Here is a 22,394-nt window from a genome sequence, read left to right on the forward strand (position 1 = left end):
GGAACTTAGTGTGAGCCAACAGCTCAAGCTTTAGTCTAGAACATTTGGTTTCAGAAGGATTTTTTCGGTCTTAGAAGTCACTGAGGGTGGAAATTCCTAATATGGTCATTGCAGGCTGTGAGCACAGGACTGTGTACCTGCTGCTCAAACTTTCTGTTTACTAAGAGCATGCAATCAGAAGTAAGATGGCTCAAAGAAATGGGGAAAAAGCTAAAATAGCATTTTTCAGATGGTGGATGAACTGAGGAGCACCAGGATAAGAAAAATAACACATTTATGAACTGAAAATCATAAAAGATGCCACAGTTGAGACAGAAAAATAAAAGGAATTGATTTCTGGCCTAAATCAAAACTTTGTGTTTTGGTAAATCATTCATAGCTGATAAGCCATTTCAACCTCACTAACAGCATGAACGGCAGTGGCAGCTGCCGCACTGCGCTTTGCCGCTCTGTCACGTTAAGTTGTCTTTTAGTCCCAAATCAGCATGGATCTCACTATGTGCCCTGTGTGGCAGAGCAACAAAAACCAGTCAGTGTATGTTCATGGGAGTGTCAGGAAGACGGGTTACACAAGGGCTGGCAACATTTTTTTCTGGCCCATTCGGTCTTAAACAAGTATCATAACTTTCCTCTTACCTTAAAAATAAGCATACCACAAAGAACTCTACAGCATGCAGCAGACTTATCATACCGTAGTTTTAGGAAGAGAGAGAATTTACATTGTTATGAAATAACAGATGATAGATGTGATAAATAGATGATAGATAAAACTGTGAAAAAAGCAAGATGTAGGTGTTTATTAAACTGTTTTCAGCCAAGACACACACAGAGACTGGAAACCTAAACTAGCAAAAGTCTCTTTTCACATTTTTTGATTATCTTTTATTCAAACAAGAAAAAATAAAAACAAGTATGAAGGGGGCTTGGCGTGTTTCCAATTCTAGGAGTGGCCAACAGGTGCACTATGGACAGAGAGGGTGTGGCCATAGTTACTGCACCTGAGTTTCACCCGAGGACAAAATAAGCCTGCTACACCTGTACTGTCACACCGGTTAGCCTTCAAGGACACACTTTTGTTGTGGATTGTGTCTTCACTTTAAGGTATGTCGGAGCTGTTATTTTTATTCTTCCCTTTATAGCGTTTATCGATCAACATTTGATTTTCTTGGTAGTTTGTACAGACAAACACACACACACACACAAAATAAACCGTCACGACTGAGTTCTCAGGTGATGTAAGTTTATAGATAAACAACTAAGCAAAAGTGATAAAGGCTCTGGGGGAGAGGTAAATGACGCCAGACATCTTTGCTTTTTGATGCCAAATACAAGCCTTTAGATTAAAACTCTTATTTTCCTGATAGTGTGTTTGCTCTCAGGTTGAAAATGGAGCCAGCATTCACGAGCGTCAGGCTAAAGGTGGCTGTGCTGTTTCTGGTGACAATTCAGCTGAGAACAGGTGAGTGTGGGGTTTTTCTTTCTTTTTGATTACATCTAAGGAGTTTGTTTCAGGTTTCTGAGCATGTTGAATCAGGGAACACAACGATCACCAGCAGAAGAGTTGTTTTTCTTAGGAATTCTGAACCTGAATCTGATTTGTGATCCACACAGCAGATACAGTTCACTGTAACTCAGCTGATGATCTGACCATTTCACGTACTCACTGAAGGGTGCGTTTGTAGTGGGGATGGCTGAGAAGTACCCTGCATATCATTCATACCTTAAATTATTGTGGCTGAGGGTCAAACAGCTATGTGCATTTGCAAAGCGCGACCCTGATGGATTTTATTGTGACCAGGGGAGTAATTAGCCTCGGGCCCCCATCCAAGCTGTCTGTATTAAATATAAGAGCAGCATAAAAATGCAAAAAAAAAAATTACATCAAATACGCCCAGAAAAAACCCTCAACGTCCCCTTCATTATTCAGATAATGCTTCCTAATTAGACCAAAAGTTCACCGCCTTATATAAAGAGCAACGACTGATTCTTTCGGCTCTATCGTGACTATTTGAGGAAAGCACCTGGGCGTGTGCATTTCCATTCACAGGAGAAATAAACAACATTAATGATGGCAGTATTCCAACCATCATTTTATTTACGATGAGCGACATCCAGGGTTTAGCATTGTACGTGGCAATTCCTTTAAATTCCTCTGCATCATTGATGTAAACACTTCTACGTCTGCTTCTGCTGTTATGACGAGTCAAAAAATTATTCCAGAGAAGAAGTAGGGGTGAGCAGGAGGAAACACACACAAAACAAAACAAAAACAAAAACTGTGAGGCACCTTTGTATTTGCCAATGAGGGGAGGGCACAGGGATGTGCATGTTTGTACTGAGCTCAGTGGCTGAACCTACTGGCAAGTTAGCTCAGTGGCCTCTTCACGTGGAAATCGCATCTTCTTTAGATCCCAGTGTTTTGCCCTTGGGGGGTGCTGGGAGTTGGGGAGGGCGGCTTTCACGGTGTAAACATTTGACTGACTAATTTGTTTTTTTCCACACTCACTTCATCACATCTGCCATTGTGTACGCTTTCATAAATACCCCTGACATCCTCTGCTTTGTTGTGGTGCCACTAAAGTGCATTCTGAGTGCTTTCAGAGGGTTATAGTGGATTTAATGATGAGCGATGTCAAAACAGAGGCTGATTTGATTTGAGCTCCATTTAGATATTTTCTGAAGGTTGGACACCCGAACAAAGGGGGAGGGATGGCGAGAAGATAGAGTCGAACATTATCGAGATAAATAACTCTGATCTGTTGAAATGTGTCACCACGCTATCAGTGTTGACTCTGGCAACAGTTGAATAAAAATCTAAGGCCAAAAAGAGTGAGTTAGCGGGGAGTGTGTGTCAACTCAGAGACGGCTCGTAACTAGCTCATGTGTTCAGCTTTCATCATTATTTGCCGATATATTTCAGACAATTAATAAGCCTCCAGAGTTTAATAAGTTAAATTGAATATGCAACCCCAACCCAAAAATCTAAATAAACTTTTACTTTAATTCATGTCCAAGCCCTCAAAATCTTCAGTTTGACTTAAAAGGCCTATTAGTCTCACATCAGCACTTCTTCTCCTCCCTGAGACGGCACAGGAGCGCAGGCCCAGAGCTTGAATGCCATTAAGTGGGAGAAATATTAATACGTTTGAGAGCGAAATTCATTTTATTCTGTCTTCTTTCTGTCTCTTAACTTGGGTACACGACTGTAAGAATCCAATGGAGAAAGAAAGCATTGTTCTAAGTTAGACGGAGCTTAATAGAATTTTTGGTTTCATCCCATGTTAACAGAGGCGATGCAGATAACATCCACGGGGCCGCAGACCATTCAGTATGCAACGGGAACGACTGTTAAACTGGGATGCACCTATACTCCAGCCGCAGCAGACACAGGACCGCTGGATATTGAGTGGTCCAACGTCAGTCCGGACATGACACAGAAGGACACAGTGGTATGTTGCATGTGTGATGACAGAGAGGAATTATAGAAAGACAGAGAAAATATTGCATTTAGGCTCAGTTAGCTGGAAAACCTGAATCAAAAAATAAGACATTACTCAGTGCAAATCTTGCCTCTCAGATCTTATCATATTCAGGTGGCCAGACCCACTACACGGACAACAGCGTCTCCAAAAGGTTCAGTTTCACAGGGAACCCCGACCAGGGAGATGCTTCGATCTCTATCACTGGTGTGACAGTCTCAGACACCGCCACATACCAGTGTAAAGTCAAGAAGCTCCCAGGCATTGACATGAGAAAAATCACACTGGTTGTGTTGGGTGAGGACAAATTGCTTTTTTTGTTTTGCTTCTTTTTTTTTTTTAACCGGTCTAACTTGTTTCATTTCTCAGCCGTCTGCTTTTAAATGTGCTCATTCACATGGAATGCAAAGGCTCCTCCATTCTTTCTGTCTCAGTAGATTACCTCACTGCAGCCATACCCAGATGCTTCAGTGTTGAATCAGAGCATTGCACTAAAATAGTTTTTGTGCCATATGGGTTGTTTCTTTCTTTTTTTTCATTAGTTCCCCCATCAACGCCAAAGTGTTGGGTTGAAGGTGGTGAGGAGAAAGGAAGCACAGTCTCCCTCCGCTGCGTATCCCGTCAAGGATCCTCTCCCATCAGCTATGTGTGGACGAGAGAAAACGGAGCTGCAATTCCATCCACTGCTACTCAAAGTAAGCAACTTAGCACCAGGATGCCTTTTTCTAAGAATGCTCTTCTCTAAACACTAATGCGGCTGTGTTTGTGTAGGTAATGTGCTTGTACTCAGTGCTGTCTTCTTTCATTAAGACCAACAGAGTGGGGAGCTTCTGATAAAGAACCATACAGACAGCAACACTGGAACTTATGTCTGCGAGGCAGCAAACGCTGTGGGCAAAGGGCAGTGTAAATACGTACTGCGTGCATACAACCGTAAGTCTACAATATCATCATCTTATTTTCAGTTTAACAGCTCTGAACACTCATATCCTGAAGGTACCTTTTTTGACTTGCTTTTATGCAAAATCACATATAATCCTCTTGTTGGATTTGGAATTCAAGAAGGTGAGCTGCACACGTTTGATTTCTAAGCAATACATTGCCTCTTCCAGCTACCAATAAAGCAGGTGTGATAGCTGGCGCTGTGATAGGCGCTCTGCTGCTTCTGCTGCTCCTCCTGCTTCTCATCTGGCTTCTCATCTGCTGCTGCCACAAGCGTCGCTACCAGAAGGAGGTCGCGAATGAAATAAGGTATTTTATGGCCGTTTGAGGCATCTGTCAAACGATCTCAGATTGGTGCAGCAGCTTAACTGAGAACCTGCATGGCTCTACTTTCCCAGGGAGGATGCGCAGGCCCCGGAGAGCAGGCCCCCGAGCAGGAACTCCAGTATGCACTCCAGCCGGCACTCCAGCCTCCGCTCAGTGATGGGATACCGCACTCACCACGGCGTCATCTACAGTTCCGTAAGGGGCAATCTGCCTACGGTCAATGAATCGGGCCCAATCTTCACAAATGGAAGCAATGGGTCGACCACAGGCGGGGAGATACCCGCTCACCTCACATATGACCCTAAATATGGATACGCCGTGTGACCACAAACCTCAAGCCTAACAGGCTCTTAATTTTATTTTTAGTGCTCAACTACACTTTATGATAATAAAAAAAAGACTCAACACCTTTTAAATAATATTCTGTGTCTGAAGTATATAAGGGCCAAGAGTTGCAATAATATATACATGTTTTTTAAACCAGGGAACAATGGGAGTGTTTGCATAGCTACTGACTCATAAAATCCTACCCTCATGTGACATATTATATGTATCAGCTGACTTTCATGAAGCACTTTAGCACATCACTGCTAGTGTAAAGCAAACAGAAGAACAGGTTTTCATAATCACAAATAAGATTTGCTTTGTTTTTTTTAAAACTGTATGTAAAATGTATATAGCAAAGCAATTATTTTTTATTATGGTGCTTTTTTTCCTTCTTGTTATTTTTTTATTTTGTACAGTTTAATGTTTTAATTGGCAAGTCAAGGCGAACAACAAATGTAAATGGCATTCGGGTGTTTGTGTTGTCGGTCCACATGGGTCACATGTGTACAAATGTAACTTAATTAGAGAGATTAACGAATGAAGAATCCATTAAAATAAATATCTAGTGCAAAGTTCTTGTTTAAAAAAAAAACCTCAAAATCTTGGTCATTTAATATGCTCGATGTGTTCTCACAGCTTTCACAGTTGCTGCTATTTTCAGGGGTGTAAGTGGCTCGATAATTGGGGACACTTTAGAATAGTTAGCTTTACCTCTGACCCTCTTTATGGCAGTTTGCTTTCTGGTAAAAAAAAATATATATAATAATTTGTAGAGCAAAACGAAGCAGAATTGCCTCGTTCATGTCCTGTGCAGGGATGCATGTCTGATCTTTTTGGGGAGGGGGTAGGAAGAAGGTAAACTAGCTCTTAAACTAGCGGTACTGACCTGCAGCTGACACCTTCAGTAAGCAGAGTCAGCACTGTGCCTGCAGCCCCACCTCTCTTCAAAAGATCCCATCTTCAAAAGGTGCGTATATTGAATGAATACGAGCTGCTGGTAGTGGTGTGGCTTGGTCAGTAATTCTGTTTCCAGTCCCCTTCAGGGCAAGGGGCACCCCATCCCAACCCACCACACAGCTACACCAACAGACTGGCATAACACAGTGTTTAATGTGCCTCTGCTGTGCTTGACTTTGTCGTTTGTTTGCTTCCCAAGAAGACAAACACATCCTCTGTGGGTCCGTGTTAATGTCTGTGACTTTCTGTTTGCTCTAACCAGTATTTTTTCCCCCTTTCTTTCCCAGTAAATGCACATCCGTCAAGCTTTCTCATGTGCTCACACGTTAGCCTGTCCTTTGATCCATGCAAGAAGCAGGAAAACGGATACAATAATTAATTACAAATACTGTTCTGGAAGCCTCGTTGGAAAATCGCAGTCTTGCTTTGGAGGGCAGAAGTTTTAACAGGGTTGGCATAGTAAAAGAAATTGTATTATTATTATTTTTAGAAAAAAGAAAAGGCTACCACCGCAGTCTGCTTTCAAAGAGCTTTTGTATGGAAAACTGCTTTTTAATGCTCTTGTGCAACAAAAAGGCAGAATCTGTCCCTGAAATTTGGCTTAAGGTGATTTTTTTTTTTTTTTATAAAGAAAAGTGTGACTGCAGACTGTTGGGAAAGCCATACTGTGTGCTTATGAAATCAGCATCTTGCTTGTTTTGACTGGATAAATGGAGTAAACAAGAAATCTAAATAGAGTTGAACTATAATTTTAAGTCAGCACCTCATTAAAAAGAAAGTTGGGGTGCTCCACAGCACAAGCTAAAGTGATAAGGTGCTGCATGAGCACGGCTTGTGAAGGTGACTTAAAGGTGATTTGCTGTTCTTATCAGGTAAATGGGCGTGTGGGCGGTTTGGTGTTTGTAAATATGTGGCGGACAGCAGGAATAAGTATTTGCATGCGGCGCGTGTTGGATTGTGGTTTGTGGATTGGCTGAGCTGCTGTGCTGCACTGACAGACGTACAGTAAAGTCATTGGATATCAATATGCACTGCTCAAAAAAAAATGGAAGGACTTTTTAATCAGAGTGCAGCCTCAAGTCAATTAAACTTGTGGGATATTGATCTGGTCAGTTAAGTCGCAGAGGGGGTTGTTAATCAGTTTCAGCTGCTTTGTTGGTCATGAAATGAAACGAGAGGGGCAACAATGAGACAATACCCAAAACAGGAATTTTTCCCAGAACCAGTTTTACAGGTGGAGGCCACTGACATTTTTCCTTCCTCGTCTTTTCTGACTGTTTTTTCACTAGTTTTGAATTTGAAGTCAGTGTTATTATTGGCAGCATGAGGTGCCAAGGTTTGCTGTGTCTCCCAGCACAGTCTCAAGAGAATGGAGGAGACTCTTTGAGACAGCCAGTTACTTAAGGAGAGCTGGACAGGGTCATAAAAGGTTCTTCCCGTATCAGTAGGACTGGTATCTGGAGGAATAGCATGGGCACTGCCAGAGCTAAAAAAAATGGCCTCCAGCAGGCTGCTGGTGTGAATGTCTCTTACCAAACAACCAGAAATAGGCTTCATGATGCCCAGTACTGTGCAGCTCGATTGGAATTTCCCATAGAATCCCAGAATTGGCAGGTCCACCGCTGGCACCCTGTGCTTTTCACGAATGAAAGTAGGTTCACCCTGAGTACTTGTGACAGACGTGAAAAAGTCTTGATAAGCTGTGGAGAATGTTATGCTGCCTGTAACATCATTCAGCATCATAGTTTTAGTGATGGTTCAGTGATGGTTTGGGAAGGCATTTCAATCAGGGACACACAGACCTCTACAAGCTTGACAACAGTGCCCTAACTGCCTTTAGGTATCTGGATTAAAGTTCCTTCGGGTGATGTGATGACAGTATGCAGGCAGTTCTATGACAATGAAAGAATTGATACCCCTGAATGGATGCAAATCTCTGGGACATTGTGTTTTGGTCCATACAATGCTGCCAGGTTGCAGCTCAGACTGTCCAGAAGCTCATCGATTCCCATTGAGATCTGATGTTTTCAAATTGTCCCTTTATTTATTTATTTATTTTTTTTGATCTGTGTATAATGAGCACATATCCTGTCCACCTCATGTCAATGCAAACCAGCTGTCGCCACTACCTGTGGTCAGGGATGATGCAAATCGTACCCAATGTGAAAATATAAATCCCCATGAAAAGAAAACTTAGATCCAAGACTTTCACCTTGCGTGTGCATCCTGCAGACAACTCCAGGCAAGGATTAATGCTTGAATAAACAAAACAAAACAAAGGATTCCTCAGCTGCTACCAAAGTTATTGAGCCAGACCGGGTATTGTCACGACTAACAGGCAAAGAGAACGTAAGCAGAAACCTTCAGTTGGATTCACGGCAATAAAAAACACAATATCTGACCCAGGTGAGCTTCGCTAGTGTAGGAATTTCCTACACTAATTACTCTAACCTTCTTACCTCACTTGTTCGCTTTGCATGTGACCACCTTAAATTTCAGAATTGGCATAAAATTCGAACATTGACCAAAGATTTTAATTGGGCCTATTTGTATCTGTTTAATGAATTTCAAATGCTAAATGTGTGAATCTTTTCCTCGGGCCCTTCTGACAAGCTATGACTGATTCAATTCTGTGACAGAAATGAAGAATCATCTGATTTTTGAGTGTGTGTATATAATTTATTATTCCTCTTCCCCCCCTTCTTGTCATCTCTTTGAACGCAGCAAAACCAAAGCACTTCAGAAGCCCACACAGACTGCTGAGTGTTGCACGGAGACTTAAAGACTACGGTATCCTTGTTAAAGTTTACGGCACAGAAGAGTTTGGGGTTATGTTTGTGTTAATTAAATATCCCCTCTGGGTAATGACGGGTGTGCTGGGCATCACCACTGTCTTTTTTAATTCCTATATCTCTTTGATGAGTGTGTTGAACTACAAGGAGAAAAAGCAGTGGACGCCTTGTGAAACTATCACCATGGCTCTGTCGGTGGCCAGTATTGCTCACCAGATGACTTGCTACTTCTGGATGACCATGGATGAGATGGACAGTAACTGCCAGATTGCCCAGATAGGCTACGCTATCCTGCTGGTGCTTACCTTCAGCTTCAAGTTCATCATCATGTGGAACAGCAGCTTTCTCACTTTCTACTACAGCACCAAACTGGTTCACGAACCCAACCACTGCTACACACATGCCCAAGATGTCATCGTCAAGCACGTGACCATAGCTGTGATTCTCATCCCTCTGTTTGGTTTTGGCACCTGTTTGCCAATGCTTGTGTTGTTTAACGCTGGCAACCCAGCAGCTGCTGGAAACGCGGTTGGCAACATCACCTACAAAGCAAATGGAGACTGTGGACTTGTATTCTCTGACACCACTTCTGTGAAGGTTTATCAAGTCATGTACTTGCTCCTCTCTGATGTATTTCCAGGGGTGTTCATGGTGAAATGCTGCATCTCCATCTCTGTTCACCTGGCCATCCATCTCCAGCACATGAAAGCTAGCACCAATGGAACCCACCCTCCAAAGCTGGGCACTCAGATAAGGGTCATCGAAATGGCTCTTGGTCTAGTGGCCAACTTCCTTGTCCTGCTCGTGGTAGACCTGTATGTCAACTACAAAATTGTGGCGCACCAAGAGAGCACCCTCTATCTCACAATCTTTTTCACATCGCTCTACACGACCGTTGCTGCCGTGGTGCTCATCTACGGCAAGAGGACTCTTTGGAAAACGCTGATACATGATTTTAACTTCTGGCTTAGTGAATAACTGTATTTGTCTTGTCTGAAGGTGCCCGAACAAAAGACTCAAGCCAGCCTTCCTTCAAAAGTTAAAAACTGGGGGACAAAAAAAAGCCAATTTGCTTTCTGCTGGAGGTCTTTGTGCTGAAATCAATTGGTCATTGTCTGAACTTATTAAAAAACTTTGAAGTATTCTTTTATCTTTTGTGCTAGCAATTTCAGTAATGACTACTGTCCTGCTGCATCACCATTAATTACAGTTTCTTGCATCAGAATGGGATTTTAGCTGTGCTGGCCACTTAGAGCTCTGCAAGTGAACGCACACCGGGGCCATATAACCAGCTGACCAGGCCAGTACCTATGAATATTAATATTTCAGTAGTACAAATAATAAGTTAGGCCTGTAAAACAGATCCCGAAGCATGCGTGCTTAGACATGATGTAACTCGGGGCCCATCTGAAAACGTTAAAAAATACATGTGACTGAGGTAAGAGTACAGAGCATATTAATAAAACAGGAACGTATGCAGAACCTGGCTTTAAGAGTTTTTCCCCCCTCACTCAGGTTGCAGATAGTTTAAGCTGCACACAGGGACTGGAGTAACCTGCACGTTAGCTGGAAGGATGCCAGGCCAAATCCCTGCACCATATGAGGGGGAAAAAAACACAAACCCGATGAAGAGAAGCCCCCCCCCCAACATCCTCCTTTTTAGTATATGTGTTCGCTGGCCCTCGACAGAATCGTGTATACCTGCACTCGACAGCTCCCAGGTGTGACTTTATGTAGCTGTTGCTGAGAGTGTGGATATGAAGCTGGTGTTCCTGAAAAGTGCACTCATGCCCAGCAAACCTACTCTGAGTAAATAGAGGGGCTTTTTTATAAAAAGGAAAAAATGAAAAAAAAAATGCAGCAGACCTCCTTGCAATGCTACATTAGTTCACACCCTCTGGCACCACCTAGTGAGGTTCAAAGCAGAGATACAATAGTGCAGCTAATCCCACTACACACAGAGACTCGGGATCCCTCCAGCTGTTAAACGGACAAAGTAAGAAAGGGCGTATTATCCTTTGATGCAGGGGAGTTAAGTCGTACCAAGGCCTCCGCTTCCATTCCTGTCGTCTTCCCCTCTCCCTGTTGGAGGGAGCTGGATTCAACATAACAGGGGCAAGTTAGGTTAAAGATGAGGCCAAGAACAGCTCAATACAATAAAAGGAACCAAAAAATAAAAGCGCTAATATGGCTACAAATGGCCATTTCTTCAGTGATTAACTGAAAGAAATGGCTACAGTTGTAGCTGCTCAAACTGGACCCAGTCTTAACTACCATATGCACATACGGTAGACTAAAGCTGTTTTATTGATCACTTTTGGACTTTTTCCTTTGACAGTTAAAGCAATAAATAAATAAATAAATAAATACTTGTGTTTTTTAAAACTACACTGCATTTAGTGGAAGATAAAAAAAGATGCAAATTAAGACTTAAAAGACAAAAGGCAATAAATGCGATAATTATCATTTTAAATGAGTGAAATTATAACAAACAGGGGTGGCATGGTGGTGCAGTGGCTAGCACAGAAGGTGCTGGGTTTGAATCCAGGCTGGGACCTTTCCATATGGAGTTTACATGATCCCTCTCTGCAGGTACTCAATCTGCAGTCCAAACATATGCATGGGGTTGAGTTAACTGGTGATTCCTAAATTGGCCACAAGTGTGAATGTGTGCAACAGATCGATGACCTGTTCCAGGGTGTACCCTGTGTCCTGCCCTGTGGATAGGCTCCAGCAACCCCAAATCAGATGGATGGATGAAAAATAAATATTCCACCTGGAACTTATATGTTGTCTACGAACTAAGGAGGACAGTATGTCTTATTTTGTATTCACAGCTTGTTTCTGCTGACCCCAAGTGACCAAAAAAATCCTGCAGGTTGAAAAATAAAATAAATTTTTGAATTTTATATCGAATTTTATACCGGAAATTAATTTATAATGACTTGTAAATATTCTGAAAAGCAGCCGCCCAAGCTTCCGCAGTAAGATCTAAATTAAAATACAGTGGACTGGAATAAAAGAATTAAAGTAGCAGAAATATCTAAGAGAAGTATCTCAGAATTGTACTTAAGTACTTTGTTATGTCTGATAAATGAAGTGTAAGAGTTTGCAACTGTGTTGTGGAAAAAATGTTTCAAACTTCGACTGAGTGCTGTCTCAAGGAAATGGAAATTGTGTGAGTGACCTCAGACTGTGGAATGACTCAGACACTCCGATGTGCCACTGGCTTGTAAGTCAGCTGAGAGGAGACTGGAAAGACGTCTGCAACAGAAAGGAACAATGCTGTTGTGATTTCTGCCCTTGGAATTGTTACAGCATTAAGCCGCAAACCTCTTACACTATGAGGTTGTTTCCATGGAGATGTTCCCGAGTATCCAGCTAAAGTTGGCAGTTATTACGTTGCTTCCTTTGCATGAGTGAACATCCCTTTAAATGTCCACTACCCATGAGACTTGAAGGGAGAAAGATACCCCCGCACCTCACTATCAAACAGGAAGGAAGAGGCCATTAACAATACAGATTAGCAACACCAGCACCATCCCACAATTCCTAGAAGAATTGCGTAAAGTCCTCCCTGCTTTCACACGAAAAGCCTCTCCAGCCTATGCACCAGTGAGCTAAAGCAAAGTATCGTTTACCTACACCAACTCTAATTGTGTTTGAAATGCATAGGTCACCACTTCTGTGTCTAGTTTGTTGATGTTTTGAGCTTGAGTGGGTAATTTTTTTTCACGCCATCAACAGCATCCCGATAACTGTCTGTGTGAGTGCTGCGTTTCCACCGAGGGTACAGAGGATAATCTGTATGGAGGCAAGATTGCAGCTAAAAGGCTTTTTTTTTTTTTTCAAATAATCATAGTCATCAAAAAAAAAGAAAAAAATAGGGAGTCTGCAGGCATTTCAGAAACTGCTTTATTTCTGTTAAGTCAACAACAGCTTGTTCATAAAAAAGATCATCATATATCTCTTGAGGCATTGTTTGTATAAAATGTCTTTGATGCACGTTAAGGAATTTCCACTGTACAAAAGAAGTTAATCCCTTGTAAAAACAATGTAAATTTAATAAAACACTGGCAAATTAACAAAAGATTCAACTCTATCATTCTTAAAGCACTTTTACATGCAGAGATTTTGCACATACTGTTTCTATTAGAACATTTTGACAGCGCACAGGAAAAAGTGTATATTGAAATCATACTAAAAATTACACTGCACTCAAAATAAACAATCTCTGTACACACTGGGTGTGCAAAACTAAGGAAATACTCAATTCAACGAATAGCAATAATTTACTTGAAAATTAATTGATAAAAAAGAAAATCTACCCACACCTGAAATATCAAACTAAAGTGAACTCCAGAGGTATTTATGCTTGTAGCACATAGCGTTTAGGGTTCTTTAAAGGACCAGTTAGAAAGTTTGGAAAATTTACTCTCTCGACAAGAGAAAGAGACTATACCACTTACATCATTGTCTAAATGATGACTCCATAACCTACAGTTAGCTTAGCATTAGGACTGAAAACAGCTGCCGACTGGAAACAATTCAGATCTCATGATTTCCTCTGGGATTAATAAAATATCCTAATTTGTTCACAAAAGAGGGAAACGTTGTGTTTTACATGTGGCAGAATGAGTATCTCTTGGCCAAGAGCAGTAACTTTCTGATCTTATTTCTGATTGCCACACAATGTCATCTTTAAACTAAAGGTTTCTTATAGTTTCGTGATTTGATTTATTAAGTGAGCTTTGCAGATGGCAGGTGTATTTTTGTGTCTTCTATGTCTAATGCTAAGCTAAGCTAACCTTTTGGCTTAAATTCAAGCAACAACCTGGAAGTGCAAAAAACACAGATCACCTGAAGCTGGCTCCAAAAGTGAGTCAGTCCCCATAGACTCTTGTGTAAAAATACCCAGAGATGAAGTGAATGTTTATAGCCAGGTACAATACTTGTTTTGGGATTGTATGTATAATTAGCTTCAGTCATGGTTCAAAGTTAAGGTCATTTGAACTGTTACAAAAATGAAACCATCTGATCCAAGAAGAGTTGGCCAAAACTGAAACAAACAAATCTGTTTATGTCAGCTGATCTATTAGAATATAAGATCACCAAATGTTGCCATTAGTCTATATCTGCTGGGCACCAATGCAAACATGGACCTGCTGTTGCTGTTTTTTTTGTTTTTTTTTACTGGAATTTCCTGGAATAGTTTCATCTTACCCATGGATGCAGCTTAGCTGAAAACTTAGCACTACACTCAGTGGCCTAAATATGGTCACTTCCTGTTCCAGAAATGCAAGCTGTCATGATTTTAGCTAAATTGGAGGCTTCAAAAATACAGAAATCACAAACCAATCAGTGATGTCATTCGTCTTTTATACACAGTCTGTGCTCCATGCTACATGCCCACTAAAAAGGTACAAGAGTGGCATCTATGATCTTGTCTCCTAACCAATGCAAATATGCAGATTTTCCAAAACGTCCTTTCACTGAACCTCACCATCAACATGATGTAGTTTAGTTTGGATGCACGGGTTACAGTATTCAGTTCATCATCAACATCAAAACAAACGCATAATCTGCAGCACATTCAATAATGCCATCCAGTGTCTCTGAAACATTGTGGTTTAGACACCGTCAACAAACAATAACTACATTCTGTACATTGTTTTCCCTGCTCTCAATCAAGTTCGAAATGAATCTAATGCAGCTTTTTACTGTTCAAAAATGGAATGCTGGTAAACAGCTAGAGGGGAAATGAGTCATCCAGTGTCACTCTATAAGCACACACACTGTTCAGCCACAACATTAAAACCACCAGCTCTGAGTAGGTTCCCCTCATGACACTCGGACACAGGCCACTGATAGGGGACCACACAGAATGTCTTGTGCTGTCTGGGACTGGGACATCGGGAGCAGATCCTTTGTCCCCTGAGGGTTTGGTGCATTTTGTGGAAGCATCATAGGACTGAAATCTGGGAAGTTTGGAGGCCAGGTCAATGCTTTGGGCTGTTTTGGATGCTTTCAAGTAGGTCTTGAGCAGTTTTTTGTGGTGTAGGAAAAGAGCCTGTTGCTACCAGCTGCTTTTCCCATGGGTAGCTGTGCTTGGTCTGCAGCAGCTTTAGCAGGTGTTTGTGGTTAAATTAACATCCACACGAAAGACCAAACTTCCCAGGACGATGCTGGATTATAATGAGATGATCAGTGTTCGTTTCTCCTGTGTGTGGTTTAAATGTTGTGGCTGATTAGTCTACAAATAAAATATAACATTACAACATTGATCATTCCTTGTTCACCACATTCGCTTTGTGTTAAGAAAAAAAAAGTATCTTTTCTAAAAAGAGAATTAAAATCTGTACCTGAAAATCATATATCCATTTTTTGCACGTTAGTACCCTTATTGACAGTCTATTGACAGAAATCCCAAACCTAAACTTCCTCGCAGCTTAACAACAAAATTAAAAGGACTGCTTGGAACTATAATCAACTTGCATCAGAAATATGCTTCCCATTGAAAATCTGATGGTCCTGCAATCTGTACCTTGCTGTGGGGTTTCCACTCTGCCACAAATGAAGCTATGTTTATAAATCACAGCCAAATCATAGAATTAGGGGGGTAATAATCTTACTGGGGGGGGTGCTCATAGGACGGGAACATTGACTTCCGTGCCTTTGGAGGCGGTGGAGGAGGCTTGCTCTCAATTTTCATCGGGAGTGGAGGCGAAAACTTCGGGGAAAAAGAGAAGAGTGCTCGTGTTAGGACTTCAAATAAAAATAAAAACAGAATATTTTAGCGTTTACATGACATTAAATATGTATTTGTAAGGGGGTGTGTGAGATTTTCTCTGAGCAGACATACCTCTGTAGAAAATCCGGAGTTGTCAATCTCATGCGGGTGTTTCTTTGGTGGCATAGGTGGAGGAGTCCCTGGAGTGTCAATGGTTCTGACATCATTGTCAGTGAGAAGTGATGAATAACCTATGACAGGAGAGAGGAAATAAAAGCTTTTCAGGCCACATGCATCAGTGAATACGAGGTGTGTGTGTGACCTGATTAGGGCTTCAGACCAGAATGTGCTTACACAACGGAGCCCTCCTGTTTCTGCGTGTGTAAGGCATAACTTTAAGAGAAAATAAAACGATGACATGCAGTGTTTGACTTTTTTTGGAGGTGGGGGGGTAACATACTGGAGCTGCGTGGTGTTTGCGGTGTGTGTGGAGAGGCAGGTAGAGGGCTGAGCGGGTTAGACAAGCTGAGCTGAGATGAAACCCCCTGAAACAGGGAGAGGGTAAGCCGGCGATCTCCCAGCTGTAAACTCTTGGGCCTCTGCTGCTTCTCTGGAGGAGTCTAGAATGAAAGTGGAAAACACAACAATGCAAAACCATTTAAGCACAACGGGACTGCTCCCAATTCACAGTTAAAACACTTGACACAATAACAACACGGCCTTTTTAAGTACCTTTGTTTAGTGCATGTTACAGGGGAATAAGAATAACAGAAGAAATATGAAGTGTGTAAACAGTTCTTGGGCATAAGGCCTTACCTCATCTCCATCTGACTGCCTCTCAAGGAGGTTCTGGGATTTGCTCACACTCCACTCCTTTCTGTTCTTTCTAGCAATCCTATTGTCTTCATCTGAGCGGGACAGAACAGACGCCCTGCGATCTCTGGGACGGGACAACAAGGAACTGTTTGTGAATGAAGCAGATATAGAATCAGATGCATAGACGGTGCATTTTTTTTTTCCCAAACAAGGAAAACAAAAGTCTTTTTTTTAAAGTAAGCAATGTCTAGACAGGATGGAAAGGTAGATAAAATAAGCAGCACAAGGATGCTGGGACTAACTCTTGGGAGGAAAGGCAGGAGGGCCCGTCTGAGGAAGCAGAGCCGCTGGAGAGGCCCGAGGAGGCGTTGGAGATGGTTGAGATAGTGGACATGCGACGCAGGGTGGAGGGCAGGATGTAGGGCATCACCACCGAGCCCACGCGACTCTTCTTCTGCTCAGTGAGAGAGCAGGGCTGGGACACACAAATGGGATTAAGCGTCACTGGGGGGAGGAGAGGAGATCTTGGCAGGGGAGGAGCACAATGACAGGCAAAACACAGGTCGCAATAGATTGGTTAAAGGAAGATTTATGGTCCTGCACTAATATAATGTACACTCTGCTTTGAATGAGAACCATTTGATAGGAAGGCAAGAGGGCCAATAGCTTAAGTTGGCACCCTCTTACATTAAATTGAGTTTTTGAGCTGGCAACACACCAAAGTTATGACGCCATATTGCTTCTCCACTTTCTCCCGAAGGTCTTGGAAGCAAGTGACCAGGCGGTTGTGCAAGGGTTTCAGCTGCTCCGTTGTCCTCTCCTCGTGGACGCGAATTCCGTCTGCCAGGAGGGGGATCTGGAGGGGGGAGAGGAGTACCTAAGTGTTTTAGAAGGCTGCTGTCATGGATACCGTGGCAATGACAAGCGAAGGATTTACCTGCAGGGCGATGAGGCGTTTAAGTTCCTCAATGCGTTGACGGTCCTCTGGGTGTGCTTGGATGTAGGCGTTTGTGAAGAAAGCCTGCAGAGAATGGAACCAGAATGAAAATTGGACAACTTGGGGTCTTTTTGTGTTGTTAAAGCCTTGTCACTTAAAATACAGCTACTGGCTACATTGAATAGAGCTCCAAAGAGTGGCAAAGAGGCCACAGTGGTATACTTATGAATACAATCAAGTAGCTCATAACAAGCAACAGGCCAGCCAGAAGTTTTGAGTGGGGGAGAAAAAAAAAAGGATTTAGAAATTATAATTCACCATTATTGTTTGGAGTTGAATTAATTATGTTTTATTAGAGGGCTTTGGCAGTAGTTGGTCGATTGAATGCTTTATATTCTGGCTCAAAAAAAAAGTTAAGAGCTGTGCAAGCGACATGAAACCAATTCAGCAAACAATGCAGTCTGCAAGGAGAAGCAGTGAGACACTGTTCTACTATAGTTTAATAGATGTAAAGGGTGGCTTCTAGTGTGCACTGTACATATTCAATTTGAAAAAGAAAAAAAGGAGCCTTTTTTCCCATTTGTACAATTTACATTGCTGTTGTCGCAGTAAATGATCAATTCATACAGCCTGCCAAACACTTGGCATGTCCACATGTCCATATGCAGTATTTCTACACCACCACCTACACCAGAAATACAAAAAACGCAGGTGAATTCAAAAGATCATTTTTGGTATGAAGTTCTGTTCGCTGTCATCTGGGTCACGGATGACTTTGTTGTTCTTTGTTCTTTTTTTGTTCCCATGGTGAAAATCTTCAAGAGTTCTTATGCGACTAAAGCCACAATGACAAAGCTTATTTCCATCTACTGACTTCTCATTTGATGATGTGATATCAGGAATGCTCAAAAACACACAGAAATAATTACCCTTTCATGCAGAGATGAGCCTAACAATGAGAAGTATTGTAACAAGGTGAAATGCATCAAAATCCATGTTTTCTCAGAGGACAGTATGTTCTCTGTGATCTCTGTGTGCTCCATGAGCACTGCTGTTCCTTTAATTCAATCATCAGATTAGAGTTTGAATCTGTCCGTTACTTTAGTTAATGACCGTATAACTGCATTCACAGTACTGCACGAGCAGTGTTGGTCAAGTTACTTGAAAAAAGTAATCAGTAACTAATTACTGATTACTTCCCTAAAAAAGTAATCCCGTTACTTTACTGATTACTTATTTTCAAAAGTAATTAATTACTTAGTTACTTAGTTACTTTTTAAAATCACAATTTACAACCTGAAGAGGTGATAAAGCGATAGATCTTTCAGCCCAATTCTACTTTTTCTACATAATCCATCATACAAAATGTAATCAAATGGAAAAGTCTCTCTTTTTTAACTTGTTTTATCAGTTTTAATCTTTTAACTTTATGCATCAAACAAAAATTTAATTACATGCAACATTCTCTGACTGGAAGAAATTTGTTTAATATTTAAACCTATTTTCTGCACATTCCAGCACATAAAATAATTTTTGTGTGTTTACACTCACTCTTTCAAATAGATGCAAGTAAAACACAGCAGAAAATAAATAAAGTCAAAGACTAGCGGTCCTTTTGCTCTATTTTCACCTGTAAAGCGGGAGTGCGGTAGGCGGAGGTCAGTTGAAGAATCCGCGAGTTTCTCTGTGAGCTTCCCATTACGTCATTGCGCACTCGATGCTTGCTTGGAAGTTTAGGGGGTTTTTTCGCTGTAAAAAGAAGTTTTCTTCCCACGCACGATGGACGCTAATGTTTTTGTCACTTTTTATGGAATCAAACTCAAAGTAAGGTCAGTACTTCCACGCTTTAAACGCTGCACGCTCATACTCTCTCCCACAATCGATATGTGATCCATTGTTGATCTGCACACAGCTGTTGTCACTAACGGCGCACTCGCTTACGTCACTGTCGTGAGACATTCTCGCAAAAAATCACAGTTTTAGTAACGCAGTAACGCAGCGTTCCTACGGGAAAGTAACGGTAATCTAATTACCGTTTTTGCAATAGTAATCCCTTACTTTACTCGTTACTTGAAAAAAGTAATCAGATTACAGTAACGCGTTACAAGTAATGCGTTACTGCCCATCTCTGTGCACGAGCTGTTCTTTGAAATCCATGCCAAAAGTTACTATCCCTATACACACTGGTATAATTGAAACAAAAATGAGTGAATGTGTGTTGAGGACGTCTTTGTCGGGAATCAGCATTTCACTGTGAAGCGTGAGATTTTTTTTTTATCTGCTTGTTGTCCAGAAACTATTTTTGTTTGCTTTGAGAACTTCCACAAAGCTTCCAGCCTAATAACATGACCCAATTACAAAAAAAATCCCTTTTAAATTATTTGTCTGTTAAAAAAAAAAAAAAAAGCAATCTGAAGAGAAAATGTCATATTAGTTTGTTTTTTTTTAAATGACCTTTTCATAGTTGGAGAAGCCACCCATGACTGCGGGGTCAACTATGCCATTGAGCATCATGGACAGTGGGTTGACGGACAGTGAGCGATCACATGCTTGCTGTTGCACAAGGTTACTCAGCTTTTCGTTGGTTTTCTCCATGGTTTCTACGGCGTTTTTCAAAGGACTGATTTCCTCCTGCACATTAAAAAGGACACACATTAAAAATAAAGTGTATTTTAGGACAGATTTTAGTGAACCAAACGATGCGACGTAAGAAAACACAGAGTGTGAGCATCAAGGCTTAGTCCAGTGTTCTTACCATTGAGACAGATTTGACTTCAAACCATTTGAGAATCCCTGGGAAGTGATAGGCTGTAATGTATGTTGTTCTCTCGATCCACATGGTCTATAGGGCAGAATAAATAACAATAAAATATAAAGGCTGACGTTTTCATGTCTTCATCAATCTTTGAGGTGCGGCATGTGCCTACACAGGGTTTTTTTCTGCCTTCTTTTAATTTATGAGTGTATGCTTACATATGAGTCATTGCTTTAAAGTAAATTTAAAAAGTCCTAACCGCAAATTCATTGTCTGGGTCCTTTTCACCTTTCCTGAAGGGCCTGGAATACTGGAATTGGTCCACTTCATTGGTTCTGTAATAGCTGGAAAAGAACAGGGAAGGACACCATTGAGTTAGCGCTTTGCCCAGGGAACCATAAATCCCAGGATAGCCACGGGAAAATAAATCAGCCTTTAAGTGTTCTGTTACGCACTTTAATATCTGCTCTGGAACCCCCTTGTCTTTAAACTGCTTCGGCAAAGTGAGAACAGGCTTGACAGTAAAGCACTGGATGTCTGAAGTTCAGCTAAGGATAAGACGAGGGACAATATGAAAAAGCAGAGACAACAAACACAAGTCAAACTCAGTATGGTTTTAAGAGTTTCCTTAATTGGCAAATAAAAGCAAGTGCCTTCTTATTTTTTAAAATTGTACTCCTGAGGTAAGAAAAGAACTCTCACAGTGCTGGTGCTAACATACTCTCTTAGCATGCTAATATGTGCTAACTAGCCATGGACCAAAGCTAAAGCTAAAGCTTTAATGAAGGTATCAGACATACACAATGGTTCTTACATCTGCATTGGTCTGTGAATCTTCAGCTAGACCTGCTTTGATCTTTTGGGGGGTTGGGGTTTTTTGTTACAGAAATACAGAATAGATACAGTGAGGCAAAAAATTGTTTGCACATTCACTCTCTTAGACAAGCTTTCGTAAAATAGTAAAATAGTTCTCCTTTTCTTTGGATTTTACTGCCTTTTGTTCTCTGTCAAAACGATCCCACACTGCTTCACTAATATTGGGATATTGAGGCTGGGACTCTGAGGAGGCCAATCTATGAAGATTTTTGCACTTACTTAATTGATAGTTTATTTTAGATCATTTCCATGCTAAAAAATGATGCCGTTCCTGTTCTGATGAAACTTTTCTGCATTCATAATTTCATCAATGTTAACTAGATCCTCACAACCAAGGGCTGAAATCAAGCCCCGCAATAATGGTTCATGAGTTAGGTGGCATTTTTTTATGCCTAAATAATTCATAGGTTAAGTAGCTTAACTAGCATTCCTCTGAAAAGGGTCAGATACAAGAACTGGACTGTAATGGGTGAAAAAGCAGCCAATTTCCAAAGAAAAAACTTTGAAAGACATCTATAAGGCCTGCAGAACTATGGCTGAAGACCACATAAAAGAAAGGAAAAGAAAAGAGAAAAAGAAAATCACAAGCAAGTCTGGCTTCTTGGAAGCAAAATATGAAGAAATAAGGGGTGGGTCACAATACTCCATGTCCAAAAATGCTGACATATGATTTAAAAGCATTTTCTTATCATTAAAGGATACACTGTCCTGGGGAGTTGCTAATGTTTTCTTCGGGGGGTGCTGTGCTGGTCATCCGCACGGCATTTGGAAACCGAGAGAGCAGCTTTAAGCTGAAGTCCTCGAGCCACTCATACTCTTTGCCTCTGTAGATGAACATTTTATTCTGCAGCAGAAAGTGTAATTGTGTAACACATCAAATGAAAGTCAATAAGCAGCAAGAATTATGATCAACCTCATTTTCCATGATATACGAGAGGTGTGCATGTGTGATGCTGTATTTGTGCTGACATTCGCTCGTGTCATCAGAAAGCTAATAACCTTTATCGGCATTATTGCACATTGCCCCGAGACATTTTTCAAAAAGCCAGCTCACTGCATAAGCAACGGGTACATAAGGGTTTTTCCTAAGTCTCTATTTATTGAGATAGGTGTTCATTTTCTTACCCTGAGGAAGGACGGGAATCCAAGGCCATAATATCCAACAGCAAAATACTCGGGCTGCGGCCGCATCGCATGCATTATTTTCTCATAGAACTCAGCTTGCTTTTTCTGTAACACAAGCCAAACAAGATTGTAAATACAGTTCAAAGACAGTATTTTGAAATTAAACTAACAGCAGTTACAAAAATAAAACCATTTATAACAGTATTCAAAAAAAGAAATCACTGCAACAAAACTTTCATTATCTTTTACCTAATTTCAAGAAAAGACTTCTGAAGCACAAATATACAAAATGACTAACGCTGAGAGACTTTATAACTAGACTGCACATAAT

The 22,394-nt window shown here is 41.1% G+C and overlaps 3 protein-coding genes across 7 annotated transcripts in view; 2 read left to right on the forward strand and 1 right to left on the reverse strand.

Annotated features, from left to right (window-relative positions):
• The first annotated feature begins 946 nt into the window (after positions 1-946).
• On the forward strand, positions 947-8,861 carry vsig8b (V-set and immunoglobulin domain containing 8b). Of its 2 annotated transcripts, XR_015131795.1 has the most exons (9): positions 947-1,101; positions 1,365-1,459; positions 3,289-3,449; positions 3,578-3,776; positions 4,022-4,174; positions 4,290-4,412; positions 4,592-4,730; positions 4,820-8,438; positions 8,757-8,861. XR_015131795.1 is itself a non-coding variant. In XM_086313592.1 (8 exons), the coding sequence occupies exons 2-8, from the start codon at positions 1,387-1,389 to the stop codon at positions 5,070-5,072; spliced, it is 1,101 nt and encodes a 366-aa protein (XP_086169718.1). In that variant the 5' UTR covers positions 959-1,101; positions 1,380-1,386; the 3' UTR covers positions 5,073-5,653. The 2 variants fall into 2 exon arrangements, 1 of the variants encoding a protein (XP_086169718.1); XM_086313592.1 differs by lacking the exon at positions 8,757-8,861 and having other exon boundaries at positions 959-1,101; positions 1,380-1,459; positions 4,820-5,653.
• On the forward strand, positions 8,432-12,894 carry tas2r202 (taste receptor, type 2, member 202). The gene has a single exon (XM_086313593.1). The coding sequence runs from the start codon at positions 8,864-8,866 to the stop codon at positions 9,800-9,802; it is 939 nt and encodes a 312-aa protein (XP_086169719.1). The 5' UTR covers positions 8,432-8,863; the 3' UTR covers positions 9,803-12,894.
• Positions 12,722-22,394, reverse strand: part of dock5 (dedicator of cytokinesis 5) — a 39,374-nt gene continuing 29,701 nt past the window's right edge. Inside the window, exons 39-51 of one of the 4 annotated variants that reach the window (XM_086313590.1) lie at positions 22,064-22,168; positions 21,641-21,782; positions 20,518-20,599; positions 20,322-20,406; positions 20,063-20,149; positions 19,762-19,938; positions 17,308-17,391; positions 17,089-17,226; positions 16,673-16,845; positions 16,371-16,494; positions 16,015-16,174; positions 15,687-15,805; positions 12,722-15,554 (exon numbers count right to left, since the gene is read on the reverse strand). In XM_086313590.1, the coding sequence (XP_086169716.1) occupies positions 15,453-15,554; positions 15,687-15,805; positions 16,015-16,174; positions 16,371-16,494; positions 16,673-16,845; positions 17,089-17,226; positions 17,308-17,391; positions 19,762-19,938; positions 20,063-20,149; positions 20,322-20,406; positions 20,518-20,599; positions 21,641-21,782; positions 22,064-22,168 (1,578 nt within the window). In that variant the 3' untranslated portion in view covers positions 12,722-15,452. Of the gene's footprint in view, positions 15,555-15,686; positions 15,806-16,014; positions 16,175-16,370; positions 16,516-16,672; positions 16,895-17,088; positions 17,227-17,307; positions 17,392-19,761; positions 19,939-20,062; positions 20,150-20,321; positions 20,600-21,640; positions 21,783-22,063; positions 22,169-22,394 lie in introns of those variants that run through there. The other 3 variants (XM_086313589.1, XM_086313588.1, XM_086313591.1) reach the window with 3 other exon arrangements.

This window comes from Aulonocara sp. 'chitande type north' Nkhata Bay, linkage group LG12, assembly GCF_057382095.1.
Source record: "Aulonocara sp. 'chitande type north' Nkhata Bay isolate Kocher_YH1m ecotype deep benthic linkage group LG12, A_spYH_male_GT1.1, whole genome shotgun sequence".
NCBI lineage: Eukaryota > Metazoa > Chordata > Actinopteri > Cichliformes > Cichlidae > Aulonocara > Aulonocara sp. 'chitande type north' Nkhata Bay.